The following is a 17248-nucleotide window of genomic DNA, read 5'->3' on the forward strand; positions in this document are numbered from 1 at the left end:
CTGCAACAGCTCCTTTCCTCCCGCTCTAGCCCACTGTTTGTGGCACATATTCGCAGTCACACCACACTACCGGGCCTATTGACAGAGGGTAACGCGGTGGCCGACCAGGCGGTCAAATCGGTGGCCTCGATTTTTTCCTCTCCGCTCGAAAGCCACGCCTTCTTCCATCAGTCTGCCAAAGCCCTTGCCAAGCAGTTCACTCTCCCGTTACATCAGGCGCAGGCCATTGTTCGCCAGTGTGACCTTTGTGCTTCTTTATCCAATAGCCCGGAGTTGGGGGTTAATCCTCGTGGAACCTCGGCCAATCAGCTCTGGCAAATGGATGTTACACACTTTCCTTCTTTTGCCCCCTGGCAGTATCTTCACGTGTGTGTAGATACCTTTTCCCATTATGTGTGGGTCACCCCCCAGAAGGATGAGGCCTCTCGTCATGCCATTAATCACATGATTCGCGCCATGGCGATCATGGGTCACCCGTCCCATCTTAAGACCGACAACGGCCCCGCCTATTGTAGCTCGGCCTTTGCCTCCTTTTGTACCACGTGGGATGTTGTCCACACGTTTGGTATCCCGTATAACCCCACAGGCCAGGCCATTGTGGAACGGGCCAACCGTGCGCTCAAACAGGCCCTGGCCCGCCAAAAACAAAAAGGGGGGATTCCGGTAGGTCTTCCTCCCCGCCAGGAATGGTTGGCTGCAGTGCTTTTTACCCTGAATCATTTGAATTTGACTGACAATTACTCTGCGGCAGAACGTCATTTCCGCAGCCACCAAGCCTTGCCCCGCCCCCTTGTTAAATACCGCAAGGCCCCGGATCCTCAGTGGCATGGCCTAGCGCCCCTTATAATGTGGGGACGGGGTCATGCTGCCGTTTCTCTTCCTACAGGTCCGTTGTGGGTCCCGGCGCGTAACGTCCGCCCGTGGCACGGCGATGGCCTGGCACCAGGGACTGTCGAACCCCATTCCGCAGTTCAACCTACATCTACAGGATCCCGAGCGTCCTCGCCAGCGCCCCCCGCGGGAGCCCCCGCAGCGCATGACCTGGGGACAGGTTAAAGCCCTCTCATTGCAGGCCGAGCAGTTGCGAGTGCAGCAGCAGCTGGAACCTACCGCGGAAAATTATCTTGTGACATTGTTAGCCTGCCTTAATGCTAACTCACTCCTTATTTTGTGTGTATTGGGAGGTTTCTTGCTGGCCCCTGGCTGCCAAGGCGAATCCCAGATGGAACAGCGGCTGCAGTTTAACATCTGGGTCCGCCTGACACAAGTATCGAATCAATTTGATTTCTGCCTGGCCGTTGCCCCGGAAATGCAAGGTCTGTTAAGTACCTGCCTTGTTCCTGTCTGCAAACCACCCAGCGACATACCAGTAGATACATGGTTAGGCCTTAATAATATTATTAATAAATTTGCCATACTATTATCCGCTGGGAAGAGGCTATTTATCACCTTCCCTTGCAGGCGGTACAGCCTTGTACCCCCTTTGTAGCAAATTATGCCAATAACACTTGTGCCTAAGTAGTTAATTGTTCCATTTACAAGCCCCATGGGGGGTGTTTGGCAACTGGTTAAGCCTTATGGGATTGGCGTTTTGCTTTGCTGTTTTGTTTAGTGTATACCCAGTCTGATGGCATTGTGCATGCAACCCTGCGAGGGTGCTCCGTCTAAACACCGCATATAAAATAGAATAGGGGGGGGATGTAGGGACGCATAGCTCACGAATCGTCAGCTCACAGGTGCGGCACACTGTGTCTGTGGCTACGAGGCAGGAGTGGCCTTCACCCCAGCGTCTGTAATTAGGAAACTTACTGCCTGACTTGATCATCACCCTCGCAGCTGGCTTTCACGTGCACAAGATATGGGTTTGTTATCTTATGTTGTTGTACACTGTATGCTTCTTCTATGCGCAAGAATTTAACCAGTTGGAAGTGTTGTAAGCAGGGAAGTAGAAAGAATAAAAACCTCAGGGAAAAGTCCCTGGGGTTTTTTTTTGGCTTTCTGGCTACCACAGACCAGGCGTTCTGTTTCCTTTCTTCTCTCGTCGCCACAAAAAAGTTCATCACCTTCAGATATGGAAGATAGACCCAGTACAGAGAGATTAATTCTTCTGGCATAATTCTCTGTGTAGACAGGAATTACCTTTGATTAAAGCACCTATGTTTTGATGCACTGTTCTTCTGTTTCTAGAACAACCATTCTTTTCTTCATCTCTTTCAATTTTTTTCTTACCATCTCAAGCCTATTCTCTACTTGTATTATTTTAACAGACACTGAAACTAGTTTTGATTAAAAATATTAGACCTTCCTTGCAGGCTCTGGATGACAGAAAATACGGGTTCTAACAATAGGTCTGACAGTAGAAGATGAAAATACATATGGGGTTACAAAAAGCTGATGATTTATCAGTGAGTCCATCTAGCGGCTACTAATGCCAAGTAGCAAGTGGAAAATGCAACAGGGACTATAGCGCAATAGATGCCAATGTCTGTTAGTCTATAAGGTGCCACAGGACTCTTTGTCGCTTTTTTCAGATCCAGACTAACACAGCTACCCCTATGATAATAGGTGCCAATGGAATTTTAGTTACAATTTTTTTTCTAATGGGACCTTATCCTCATTCCTCTGCATCTGTTTTGGGGACATAATTGGATGAAAGTAGTAGGTGCTAAGGGCCTCCACCGGCAAAAAATAATCAAAGAGATGCTCAGTTGGCCTAGAATATTTTATAGGCCTTAAACTTAACTAAAGTTAATGGCAGCTGTGGGAGGGGGATAGGGTAGGAAGAGGAGATATGCCCAGGAAAGAGCTTGCATCTTGGAGAGGAGAAGAAATGCCCTTCAGTCCCAGGAGTCACTGACCTGTGAATATTTCACTCTTAACATGACAGGTCTTGTATATTTTCCATATTTCTGTACTTGGTGAGGGTTTTTTTTAAGGAGTGGGGGCTCCACCTCCAAATCCATCAATGTCTAACCTTGGACTACACATGTATGTTCTGGAAGAGGATTGGTGATCTTGGAGAAGCTTAAAAATTCCCTAATCTTTTCCCCAGTCCAGGAAAATGTTTTACTAATGTATTTCAGAAGACCATCCCATCAAAAGATATCCTCTATTCACATGAGTGTCAGCCCCAGGCACCTGGCCAAATTCCAATCTTCCTTCCTGATTCCACCAGCCATTCAACTGCATGAGCAAATATTACTTACCTTGTAAATCTGCTTCTCAGAACACATCATCTTGCAGGATTCTCACTCCTGAGTCTCAGCTCCCTAGTGTAAACAGGCAAAACTCCCCAAGCTTTGAAGGGTTTTTTATGGTCCCTAAAGGTCTGTGGTAGTGGATAGGAATAAAGGTCACCCCACAACCAAGGTTGTGTGCCACAACTCTTTTATATATTGCCCATGGAGCTTTTTAATTAGTTCCTGATTCAGCAGGAAGCAAAGGCTTCCCAAGAGAAAAAAAAGAGCCAATTATAAAATCAAAATGATTGCAAAATTAGACCCTCAAACATGAAAGATGTAAAGATAAACACACCTTAAAAACACCAATCCAAAAGTGGAAGGGGGGGGGGGGGAGAAGAGACCAAGTGAGAATCCTAAAAGAGGGTGGACCAGCTCCAGGGATGCACCTGATCTGTACAGAGTGCAGGTCAGGGAAGTATGTGCAAAGATGGCATCAAGTTCAATTCTGCACTCACCTAACTCTGCTGTTTAGAATAGCCTGAGGATTACTCTGGTTTATACCAGCTGCAAATAGCCCCAATGGCCAAAAACACAGCCAGGGATTGGTGTAGTGCAGGGTCATCCCAGCTGTGTCCTTTTCTCTGCTACACTTGCATCAGGAAAAGGGAGTTGAATAAGAACCTCTATGCTGGCTCTACACCACCAATCATCTATACAGATGGATGAGGAACCTTGGGTTGCCTAAGCCAGTCTTAAGGCCAGAGTCCATCTGAGGCCTTTTTCTCCACACTTGACCTCTCATTTGGCCATTGAAGATCTGTTAATCTGCAACTCAAAGAGTTCCAGTTGTGGACACTTGGTACAGGGTCTGAGGTAAGTGCTGCAGGCAACCTTCAGTGCAGCCTTGGAAATTACCAGGATCAATATGGCTACATCTCTGAAGACATATCACTGCAGAGGCTCCCTGGATCTGTCTTCCAGCTTTGAAACTGTATGGAAAGGGGACAACTGCAGGTTTCGATCTGAAGTTGGGGGCTTTGGCAGTGATATACTGGAGAGCATCTTCCTGTGATTTCTTTTGGGGAGACAATGCCTGTCACAGAATGGTGATTATATATGATATAGAGAAGAATAAAGTCAAGTGGTGTCTCTTCTAAGGCAGATAGTGAGCTGAGTTGAGGCTGACATGTCCAGACAAGACAATTAACATGCCAAAGCACGGTTGTTGGATCAGAACAGAAAGTCAACTGCCTTGGGCTGCATTTAGGATTTCCTGAAATTCTCCCATTATTGTTCTAGCACTGATGCAGTTCAACTGGTAAAAGCAACTGTGGGCATGCTAGTATAGACCAGCCACAGGTATATTTACCAGTTTGGTGCTCTATAGTATAGGGCAGTGGTTCTCAACCAGAGGTACACATACCCCTAGGAGTACTCAGAGGTCTTCCAGGGGGCACATCAACTCATCTAGATATTTGCCTAGTTTTACAACAGGCTACATAAAAGTCAGTGCAAACTAAAATTTGATATAATGATTTGTTTATACTGCTCTGTATACTACACACTGAAATGTATGTTACAATATTTATATTCAAATTCATTTATTTTATAATTATATGGCAAAAATGAGAAAGTCAGCAATTTTTCAGTAATAGTGTGCTGACACTTGTATTTTTAGGTCTGATTTTGTAAGCAAGTAGTTTTTAAGTGAGGTGAAACTTGGGAGTGCGCAAGACAAATCAGACTCTTGAAATGGATACCGTAGTGCCACCATTAAAAATAATATGCAACAGTTGTATGCCACAAAATGGTTACCAAGCAACAATGTTGCTACTTGAGAGTACAGAGCAAAGGTCAAATGTTAAACCTACACAATGTTCTACTGATCAATAGTAATTTTTCCCTGATGGGACTAAATAGTAATATTCTGTACTAGGATGATAACCACAAGCACTAAACTAGCGTTTCTTTCTTTTCCTTTCCTTGAGGCACTTTTGTTAAAAGGGAGAAATCAATAGCACTGATCACAGGGAATCTGAAAAACAGATGTAAATCTCATCCACTAGCCCATTACACTACGTGGATCTGCCCCAGCCCATATCAGTGCCTAGAACTACTGTACATGATCCTGTTGATGGATGGTTCAGAGTCTGGCTTCTGCCTGTCAGAAACAACACTTTATCCAGCTATGCTCCAGGGAGGAAGCTACCATTGAAGCTCCTATTGCCCTAGAGCAGCCAAACCATCTGGTGGAGCCGAGTGCACTTGGTGGTCAAGTTCAGCAGTAGGAAAGCAATAGCTGAACAGTTTTTTCCTTCAGCAGCTGGTGTCACTCTGCTGTCAATGAGAATTAGTGCAGAGGGCTTCTCACAGGAGAAGGGCTTGGACAAGTTCACAGGACATGAACATTAACAAAAAACTAGTTGGTTAATGGCACTCTTGACTTACAGACAATGGTAATGGTTCAAAAGGTTGCACATATGCCTGCAGCTGCATTTATTTACATTCACAACATGGCTCAGGAACTGGGATTCCCTGATCGTCCCCTACAGAGGATTATAAAACATTCCTAAAGAGACTAACCAATCAAGCACCTGCCCTTGATATGTGCAGGAGGCATTTGTTTTTGCCAATAGGGATTCCAGTTTGTAACTTAAAAAAACCACGACAACTTGATTTAACAAAATGTTCATCTCTACTAATGACTATCAAATGTCAAAAGCTACCTCACAGGATAGTTTGGAGAATCTTTTGAAGAAAAAAAGCTCAATACACATATGTATTATCTTTGGGCCAACTCCTGCAGCCTTTACTCAGGCAAAGCTCCCACTGAACTCAGTGAGAGTTTGTCTGTGTCAGGACTGCAGGATTTGGCCCATTGTCACTAACAAATGGTAAAGAGCTTCTTTAGTGGAGGCATTTGTGCATCTCTTTGTAGATCTAAAGCATCAGCACAGCTGTCTTTAGGCTGGCAGAAGCTCCCAGCTTAGTGAAACTCTCAGCCTAAGAATGTGACAGGATGTACAGAGGTGGAAGTCCATAAATGTACAAGCACGAACAGAGTAACACTACTACAAGATGCAGGAACATAATTAAGAAAAGGAATACCTTTCTCAGCAACAGATAGATTGGGATCACTGCAAGGTTTGCATGGTCCGATCACTTGCTGGATCAAGGCGCGCTGAAAATTTGGAGGCTAAAGACGAGGGGAGGCAGCATAGAAATGTGAAAACAGTTACAGATTTGCCAATATAGAAACCTGTGATAGCTGAAGAGCCCAAGATAAAAATCCATGGAAAGCTCTAGCCTCTGAGCTTTCACATGAATGTCAGTAGGCAAGGGGCAGATGGGAGACTGTTTGGAGGCACTGCATTGTTGGAAACCATTTTAGCCATTTATTGGTTAAATGTCCCTGGAAGTTTTAACTCTTAAAGCCTCATAAGGGTTGGGTTCTGGTTACTCCAGAAAACCACTTCTTGACCTCCATGGCCCTGGTATATTCCACAGCAGCCAAGATCAGCTAATGCAACCAACCTCATTGCTCCCTAGGTTTATTTGTGAAAGGATGGGTTGTTCTCAGTGAGGGGTGTTAACTATGGAAGTTGCTTCCCCCATCATTTGAGAGATCTGATTTTTTGACCTTCGTATCATGCTGCCAGGCTCAGCTGTGCTCCCAGCCCTTTCTGGATGGTTTTCATGAGATGCTTACTGATGGGATGATGGTAGTGTTTTGAGGGTATATTTGCTTTGAAGAGCTCTGGGTTTTGAATCATGAATTAATTTGTCTTTGGTTTTGGGAGACTGGGTACTATATTTCATTTATCAATTGTGGTGGCATTTTATAAAGTTGATTCATTTATTTCTAGTTCTAAAATTGTGCCCATCCCATGCTCTAGGCTCCATGTACAAAGTCAAGTCATGTGACAGTTTATGATGGATCAGCGTTTACTGGTCAGGTTTAAAGTAAGAGCCCACCCCCACAATGAGGACCCACAATTGCAACATACTAATATGATGCTGATTTTAGTGTATCAAAAATAGTGGTTCTGAAAGGGGGAGAGAGACAAGTATAGAAATCTCTGCACAATCTGATGAGCCACTCTGTAAATGTAGTTAAGTCAGTGGTTTCTGGATGCAGGGGAAGGTAAAAAGGGAAGAAGTGAAGATAATTACAAATGACAATAGTGGATCTATATGGTAATCACAAATACACAAATGCCACAGCTGCTGTACTAGGAAAGAACAGTAAGTCTATTACCTGTCCATTTTCCATGATAGCTGCAGGATACATGGCACTGCTTGGTCGGTCCCGGTGGGTTGGCAGCAGCATCATCAGCTCCCGAGTGTGGCGGTACTTATCTGGTAGAGAGGGAGAGCCTGTAAACAAGTGAGAATAATCACGTACACATGACAAACCACAGAAAGATCTCAGCTTGGCCCAGTGATCTAGTCCTCTTTCTTTCCTGGGACTCATGAATTACCCCAACAATTTGGATGATGAACTTACAGGACTCCAAGAAGACATGGTGCTGAGCCCACTTAGCAGCTGACTGTAGGTAGGTGCAGTAATAATCCATTTGTTATACAGTTAAGATATGGACACATTGTTAGGTTTAGGATGTACAACTCAGCAAGTCACTAGCTGTACATTACAAGCCACTTACCCCTAAAATAAAAATGTATCTGTCTCTGTGGAATCAGCAGCAGTTGTGGTTTAATATGCCTACTCTTCCCTGGCCTAATAAGATATCAGAGGTATGTATTCAGATGCCATAAAACTGAATAAGTATGAATGGGATATGAATTTGGGATACAAATACAACTGATGCTGGAATTTGCCAGTGGTTTGAGCATTGGCCTGCTAAACCCAGGGTTGTGAGTTTAATCCTTGAGGGGGCCACTTAGGGATCTGGGGCAAAAATCTGTCTGGGGATTGGTCCTGCTTTGAGCAGGGGGTTGGACTAGATGACCTCCTGAGGTCCCTTCCAACCCAGATATTCTATGATTCTATGTGTGTCAGAGATGGTACAGATAAATGGTGATTCACATGCCTGGCTTTCTCTTTATTAATATTAGCCAGATAAAAATGGAATGTTCTTTGACAGTGTTTTTCAATCCTTTTTCATTTGCGGATCCCTACAAATTTTTGAATGGAGGTGAGGTCCACTTGGAAATCTTAGATATAGTCTGCGGACCCTCAGGGGCCGTAGACCAGAGGTTAAAAACCACCATTCTGTGAATTTGAGGGCACTTTGTTTATCACTGTGCTTTCAGATGACACATAATTACCAAGCAGCATGCTGCTATTCTGAGAATACATCAACAGAGGTTTGCCAACATGCTGGTATATAGTAGGAGGGTATTTGCTCGTGATCCAGTAGTTGTTTGTAATCTGGATAATTGCCAGGAGATATTACATTACAGAGGGTCTATGTGTTTCATGTTAAATATTTATTGGAGTACAGCATTTTTTACCAGCCTACTTTGTTTTTTTACATTAGGCACCATGTTCTGCAAGGAGCACACCACACACCAATGGGCTTTCTGATGTATATAGCTACAATGGTTGTGCCACAAGAATGATTCACATTAATGGGATGGCTTGTGGATGTCTGGTAATACTGATACACACACACTCATGGATACACAATAATATGCAGAAGTTAACACTCTGAAGCTGCAGAAGTGAGCTATAACTTGTACTTATTATTTGTGCCACAAACACACACTTCACAGGCAGCAGCACATAGCGCATTACCCAGCCACGCCTGCTTTTGGGAAAGACATGCCCCCTTTTGCAAACTTTCCACAACCACACGCGCATTACCTGAACAGCACTCCAACATTAATGAACAAAGGCTTTTTTTTTTTCTAGTTACTGCAGCTTTTACACCAATAACAGCATAACATGCACCTTTTTGGACTGATATACAGAACACCGTGGAGGGAACAATGTGGCCAGCAGAGTGCAGAATAAAATCCTATACTTGCAACAATTTCATCAGGGGGTGTAAGGCCCAGATAAATTTAAACCCCAGCACTGCATAAGTAAATGCAAAATATTTGCAACCTAACTCCAATCACAATTTCTCCACAGACATAAAACAAATACATTTAGACATTCTTAATTCTTATACACATTATCTTTAAAAAAACAGCTTTAACACTATACTGAGTCTCTTTTACTCACATACACATCACAGATAGTCCTATTTCTGCATGACAGATATAAAAATACTGAACTTATGGGGGTGCCAAGAACTGCATCACAGCACAAACCACATTGCAACTTTTTCCCCTTTTATTTATCATCTGATCCTCTTTTTTCTTGTCGTGGGAGCAAATTGCAGCTATATGTGCCATCAGTTTAGAAAGAATCACAAATCCCACAAGGCTTTGCATTTCATGATCTTTAAAATCCCTTGCTCTATGCTGCTTTATGGTGGCAGAATGTAATTTTTAAAACCAGCCCTCCTTTTTGTGCCCTCAGTTTGGAATTGCAAATAACTGTGGTTAAAAATGTCATTATAAATGGTGTCTCAGCATCTGATTTGCTGGCAGAATTGTGGGTGCAAAAAAAGTGGTTCATTTGAGATCCTGTTAACAATCAGGACTGCTATCTTGGACTTGGCTAAGGAGCATCTTCTCCGAGGCCCCCTTTTGAGTCAAGCAAAAATTTAAAAACAAACTCAAACCTTTTAAAAGCTTCCAGAGCTGCCATAGGGATATCCTTCAGAACAACATTGCAATGCAGTGGCCCTGCAGACTTTACAAAACTCAGCTGAACGTACCATTGATCTCCTATGCTTTTCAGCTTGTAGCCCTGCACATGTAATGTGTGCAGTGTTTTACACACTGTTTATAGGAAAGCAAAACTTGGTTTATCAGGGCCTGGGGAGGCTTTTCATTTTACTCCAACATTTTTAACCAAATAAAATATTAAAATTGACACAAAAATACTGGTTTTATCAACTCATTTTCAATTAATTGAGGAATCTGTAAATTCCTGCTAAATCCTTCTTGATTCTCCCAGTTCTATTGTTTTTTGAAACAATTTGCTTCCAGCCCCAAACATGAACTTTTAGCTCTGATGAAGATTTTTATTTACTTTAAATGCCAAGTACAGAGACTCTTTTACCATGCTGAGTAAGAAGATGGGACCGTTGCTCTCTAAGCCTGAGAAGAAGGCTGTCTAGAGGAAGCATTGAGAATGACTTGACAGCTCCCACAGCGATTACTCAATATGAGCTGCCTTTAAAGTGTATTGAACATGCTCCAATCCAGATTTAAAATGATTCCTTTTAAAACAACATTACATACCTCCTTATAGGACTCCCTGTTATAACTCCTGGTTAAGGAACCTTGGCTCATATCTTCTTTTAACCCCATTAGAATTAGAGTAGTGCCTCATCTAAGCGATCTCAAGGGGAGTGAATGCAAACTCAAAAATTCTCATTGACCTTGTCTACAACACAGTGCTGCTCTTTTGCTGGGGCTGGGACACCGTGCTTCCCAACGGATAAACAGGTAGTGCTGCACCAGGCTATGTTAGGGTTTGGCAAAACCAGAGAGGAACACACTCTTTAAATTGGCAAAGAACAGTAATTTGTAATGTGTTTCTCTATCACTAGTGCAAGCTAATGGAGTTCTTACTGTATCCTGATTACAACATTTCTTTATAATATTCAACTCCCTGGATCCTGGCTGGAGGTGATGTGCATTATAACATCACTGTAAGGTTTGCTGTGTACTATTTAATCTGTTCTTTGTGGATATGATCAGTATCAATCTATTTTCTTGCTGCCTATCTTCCCGCAAATAAAATGTTAAGTTATTAATACATATTTCTATTACTTCATTTACTTGGCTTATTGTTGACCCTCAAACAACTGGTATTTTTCGCCTTCAGCGAACAGTGCCACATTTTGGGAGTGGGGGATTAGCTCTACCATCTCCAGGGCTGGGGGATTCAAATTCTAGTTGAACCCTAAGTGCAAGTGACCTGGATGGTCTCTTGATCACTGTGGAAATTAATTCACCTCACAAAGTCACCTCTCTGCTCAGGCTGACGTTAGTAAGCATGCTGCTGGACAGGACTGCAGCTAACAGGACAAGCTGGTGCAAGGATTAGCGAAATGGGATGCAGTTTTTCACCTCTAGGTTAAGATGTGAACCTACAGATGAAAGTTTTTAACAACTGATAAATACTAGAAGTAGAAACAGAGGTAACCAACGTTCAACCTAGGACCAGAGGTGACAAGAACTGTTAAATCTGAGAAATTCTAGGTGGCCATGTGAAATGAGTTGATAGCCTTAGTACAGCTCCTGACTGATGCAGCATCTCAATTGGTAGCTTTGTCGGCAGTCTCAGCAGAAAGGCCAAGGATTGAACGGGTCATGGAGACTGAACTATCCTCTCACCTCTAGAGGTGGTCCCTCCAGGACAGAGATGAGGCACATTGGTGGGGGCAGTGTGGGGAAGCTTGCACTGCTGCCGCCCGTGCTGTATCTGTTCTGTGGATAAATAGAGGGCTTCAGCCTCCAGTGTTGTCAATCCAGCACCTTTCACCAGCACTAAATTAAAAAGAATATAAATAAATATAAAAGGATAGAGGTGCATTGGCAGAGCTGCATGTGAAGTTTGCATGGTACTTTGCTCTAGCCAGTGCCATCACTCATTTTAACAAGCATCAAATTCCCCCAATTAAAAAAAACAAAACAAAAAAAAGTCAAACAAAGAAACCAAAGCCATGTTAATTTTAAGACAGTGGAACTTTTATATAGTGAAGTTGTTTTTCCTGCTGATCAATTTCACTCTAAATGGAGCTTTCATAATAACCAGATTAGAAACTTGCAAATTGCGAAGTATGGAAAAGATCTAAGACTTTCATTCCACGTTACCAGCAAATGGAGTTTCATAATAATTCATTAGACTGTGGAGGTAAACACTGCTTTTTGCCTAACTGAAAATGGACAAAACTGGCAAGGAAGAAATGTTTTATCTTGAACTTATCAAAATGTATTAGTAAGAATGGCGAGTAAAACAAAATAAAATAAATAATATCTGAAAATGTCCCTTCAAATAATACACCTTTAAAATCACTGTTTCTCTTGCTGTTTCCTTATTTGTAGTAAGTAGAGTTATCTAGTTCTCATCTATGGGAGGTGCTGTTGACTTAAGCATCAGCCAGACATTCTTTTATATTGTTCATCACTTTGGTTCCTAAGCAACAGCAGAGACCACAGCTGAGGGGGCAGTTGGTGATGCTGGGAAGTCAGACAGCTCAGAACGACTGGCAAAGCCTGTGGCTGTGAATACCGGATTTCTGAACTGGAAAATAGCTTGAAATGCTGCAAGCATCAAAATCTCACACTGCTCCCCCAAAAGATTCAGGACTCATAGAACTAGCTGGGAAGGTTCATTTACAGAGCCTTCCTGACATGACAGCACCATATTCAGTTCCACCTTCTGTTCCCTGCTATGTCACCTTTATTCTAATTACTTTATTATTTGTGTTGTCATTATTTTCCTCCAACTCTTGAAAATTAACCAAGCTATTTTTATTGACATAAAGAATCCCATTCCTCAGCTTTCTATTCCACCTGATCCTTCTGTTAAATCATCCTGCTGCATTTCTGACATGGCAACAGACTGTGATTTATGACTTCATTGTAGGATCATGCACAAAGACAGGCTGGACTGAGAGGAAAAAAGCTCTTATTCTAGTTAAGAAGAAACAAATTCTGCCCCCTCTTCTGTGTTTACAGAGACCCCTGGCCACAGTGCAACCAGTGGAATTCTCTTGTGTGGGGAAGAGGGAGAAGATCCGAGCAACTGGAGCCAAGCTCTACAGCCTGTACTATAGAGGCCTTCTGCATGAGCCTGTGGAGGGAGATGCAGCAGTGACTGGGGTGGGGGCAGGTGGACATGCAACAGAGCTGCCACAAAAGGGGAAGGAAACAACTTGAATGGAGGTTACTAAAACTCTGAAGCTGCAGTAGCAGACATGGAATGACTCCGCTGCAGTTCTGAGGCCTGGGGAAAAGGAGATTCACTGCACTAAGCCTCGTTATCCTAAGAGGTAAGGGAAAACAAAACATTAAGAGATAAAGTATTTTGTGTTTTTTTTTTTTCTTGTCTTCAAGTATGATCCAGCATGAAAGTCCTCTTTTAATTCTGGTATCTCTCATTCCAAGCCCTTCAACCTTCATTGTATACATGAATGTTAACCCATCTCATGACTTCTTTAGAATGGTCTAATTTCCTTAAAGACACAAGATTGAACTTTGCCTTTTCTTGATATTCCACTTCTTGCAAGCACTGTAACAAATAATTATTTACATCCTTCAGTAGATTGTTTGCCACAGGGCAGTATGGCATCCTTTCCCTTACAATGTCTGTGATGCAAGTGGTTGGCTCAATTGTGTGGCAGCACATTCAAAACCATTACATAGCTAAACTGCCTGAAGTCAGCAAGTACCAAAGGTATACACTCCACCAAATTTTGCTGAAAAGATGACTGAGACCACTTTGGGGGTTACACAAAACATTTCAGAAGAAGTCACTGTTGAAAAAACAATCCCTAATAAAGTAAAATCGTTAAATTACTGTATATTTCAAGCATCTCAGCAGCACAATTTATAAACTGATAGGACAAGAGTCAGGGCCATTTGGGTTCCTGAACTCTTCACTCAAAGTCCCTCCATTCTTACCTCGTGCACTGGGAGGGGCAGAGTTAATCATCTGGGATGGTGCAGAGTGGGTAGAGCTCAGGCTTGAAGTGGAAGGACTGGCCTGGGACGAGGATAAAACAGAGACGTTGGTGACTGAGCCTTGGTACCTGGAGTTAGGGTAAACAAGCTGCAGGAGGCAGAGAAATCAGCAAGACAGAAAACTGAGCAGACTGGTGCATTATATATTCACTTGCCTCAGATCATCAAATGTGTAGGTAATGTGACCTCTGTCTAGGAAATAGTCACAATTAAACTCACTATTAACACTGTACAGTCATGGGCTGTGGGACCCATTTCAGCCTTTCAGATTGATTGTCATGGATTGAAAGAGATATTACTAACTAAGATAAGCATCTCAACAAGAAAAACTAACTATTCTGCTCATTAGGTGATACCACACCCCTTATAAAGATGACCTTTACTTTGCTCTGTTCTTAGGCTACACTAGGAACTTTTAATTTACACCTATAGAAGAGTTAATAATATTTACCTTAGAAAGAAATCACTGGGAGCCATCTCTGCCTCCATGGCATTTCTATCAATCTTTAGGAGATACTGATCTATACACCAGGTCAGACTCTATGGGATTATTGCTATATCTTTTCAGTTCATAGCTATAGATAAATCTAAGACAGAAGAGGTCTAAGTATGTCTACTGTACATGTAAATGATTCTTGTCCCAAGTACTGCCTACAGGGCATGTTCAATTATATTCCTAGCAATAGGTCCTTGATGTTGTACGGCAGCTATACCTGCATGTGGTACATGTCCTCAGCGGTCTCCCCTACAGAACTGTCTGTTAGGATAACCAGGTTTCCTGTTTCACTGGAAGTATGGGAGGAAAGAGACGATGACGAGTGTCTGACTGAACCCAGCAAGTTCAATGGGCTAAAACAAAAACGGAGACAGTGGCAAAACAGGGTGCAAAGGTTAGACAATATTATTTTCCAAATCTTAGTTTTAAGTAGTGAGGCCTGATCTTCAAAGGTGCTGAATGCCTACAAGTCCCACAGACTCTTGTGTTGAACACTTTTGAAAAATCAGGCCATAAATGCTTACCCCTTTCATTTTCATAGCAATGGTAATAAGAAACCAATACCATTACATTTCAGTTAGGTCATTTAAACTTCAATCTGGGGCCAAGTTGGCATCTTTCCAGGAACCTGAGTGCTACACCTAATTTGCCTCAAACAGAGCAGACTGAAACCGCTCTTGTTTTTAATGCTGAGATGCAACCTGTGGAGACAGCTCCCAGGAATGTTTCATCGAGCACCAGCAGAGGCTACTCAGATCAAGATGGAGCATTTCCTGCATAGTCTGTAGTCTCCGTGGTCCACACCTATGTATTAAAATTGAAGGCAACTGCAGCTGAATGTAGAACTCTATGGCCCAAATGGCCTGCAGGCTGCACTTTGATCAATCATGATGTAAAATTACGTTGATATATTCCTCTCTTACTCTGAATCACATACATAATATACACAGTAGAATCTTGCTAAATCACACTGACAACTTGGAAGCCCTTTATAAGCTGATGACTTTTGAGAAAAGTGCCATCACTTTGAGTGAGTGGTGGACTATGGAATTCTACCACACAACTTAACTTCTTGGATTTACGCACCTGAGAGTGAGTCGCTGCACCCTCTCCTACTGAACAAAGCTTTAAAAACAGCTACATGGACTCACTCTTCAAAAGGAAAAAACTGAGAATAGCAACTGAGACTTCACAACTCCTTAGCATTCTTGTGTTTGTTGTTCTGTCTTGTGAGGCTATAACTCTTTTCAACTAACAGCACATTTTATAGATGCTAAAAATATTTGTTTGTATCCTGAAGTCCTGCTATCATCAGTTCTCGGGTTGGCTTTAGGGATGGGTCCTCAATCTGAATAAGAATCAAGAAGTTCAGATGCTTATCTAAACCTTATAAGCCTCTTAAATCTGCAAATTGGCCTGTATGATTTTATATCATTCTGATCTAATACCTTGAAAGCTTCTCTTATTGTATTTTGGTTCTAGTCTAGGCTGGAAATCAGAATTGTAAACACAACAATCTGAACATCTTTAGAACCTTAAACAAAGATTCAGTTTGAGTTCAGTTCCAAAAATAAGCAACAAGACTTTTTTTTTTTGGTTGTCAAAGTATGTGTCTTATTTAACTTGAGCAGGCTGCCAATCCCTCATTTACATGTCAGGAATATTAAAAGTTTGGACCTTCAAAGTCATTGTGAATTTTGGGCTCTGAGAAAAACCTAAGTGCCAGTTAAGGATATTTTATGTGTATGTATAAACATTGCGGTGAAGTGGCTATGTGTCAGCTTCCAGCTAACAAGCGCTTAAGATCTCTATTAAATCCCTGGCTTCTCAGTGCAACACAGCTTCCAACCTAGACATGAGAAGGAACGGATGGCTTCACTTCAAAGCTTTCCAATGATGACTCTAAATCAAACATCAGTGGTCTTTGCAGACTAACAAAAGGAACACTTTTCTACAAAGGCTTATGTTGCTGCCTTCACAGTATTTCTAGCCACCTATGAGGCTAGGCTTACTGGGGCCCATAAACTTTATTAAAGTCTCTCTCTGCCCTTCCATGGAGTTTTGAGAACCCACGCCAGTACAGAATGGTACATTTAGAACTTTCTGCTTAAACTGTTAGACATTCTAGAGATTACAGCAGAAAAGCAGGTACCTGTGTCGATGCACCAGCTTGATGCTCTCTGGACTCATCGGGCCGTGTGACACAAGAACACTGCTGCGTGGGGTGCTGGTACCAGAACAGGCTGGACTCAATTTATCCAAACCAGGCAACTCCTACATAGGAAATACAAAATCATTTATTTACTTCAGAAATTTTGGGCTTGATCATGGGAAAAGGGGAATAAGCTTTCCCTTTGTCAAAAGATTGGAGATAAATCTGTGACTATGTTCTTCACAGAGCTATTATGGTTCTGCAATTAGCCCAAGAGCTTTCAGACCCCTTCACTCCCAACTTAATTAGCTTGTTACCAACAATTCCCAGGCACCTTCTCAGCAATTTGCTGGAAGCTTAGCCATACAATGGAGCAGATTGCGACTGCCTTCATTTTTAATATGAAGATAGGCGTGCAGAGAACACAAATACCCACATGTACTGTGGCCCAGCCACTTGTACAAAGATAGGGAACTGCAGGTTGGGAGCTGTAATCTATGGGGACCACATCTCCATATTAAAGGTGGCCATATTGTAGAATTCTGGAGGCCTCATTTGTGGCCATCCTCACATAGCTAACACTTAGAAAATGTGGATTTGCCTTTCAGCGTATAATGTAAAATTCTAGCATATGTAATTAAAAAA

General features: G+C 42.4%; 1 protein-coding gene across 1 annotated transcript in view; it reads right to left on the reverse strand.

Moving 5' to 3' along the window:
• Positions 1-17248, reverse strand: part of DOCK3 (dedicator of cytokinesis 3) — a 611447-nt gene that overhangs the window by 14686 nt on the left and 579513 nt on the right. The window contains exons 46-51 of the mRNA XM_065408097.1: positions 16604-16725; positions 14669-14804; positions 13896-14043; positions 11604-11756; positions 7441-7541; positions 6291-6378 (exon numbers count right to left, since the gene is read on the reverse strand). Of these exons, the coding sequence (XP_065264169.1) occupies positions 6291-6378; positions 7441-7541; positions 11604-11756; positions 13896-14043; positions 14669-14804; positions 16604-16725 (748 nt within the window). The remainder of the gene's footprint in view (positions 1-6290; positions 6379-7440; positions 7542-11603; positions 11757-13895; positions 14044-14668; positions 14805-16603; positions 16726-17248) is intronic.

Source organism: Emys orbicularis, chromosome 7, assembly GCF_028017835.1.
Source record: "Emys orbicularis isolate rEmyOrb1 chromosome 7, rEmyOrb1.hap1, whole genome shotgun sequence".
NCBI classification, from domain to species: domain Eukaryota; kingdom Metazoa; phylum Chordata; order Testudines; family Emydidae; genus Emys; species Emys orbicularis.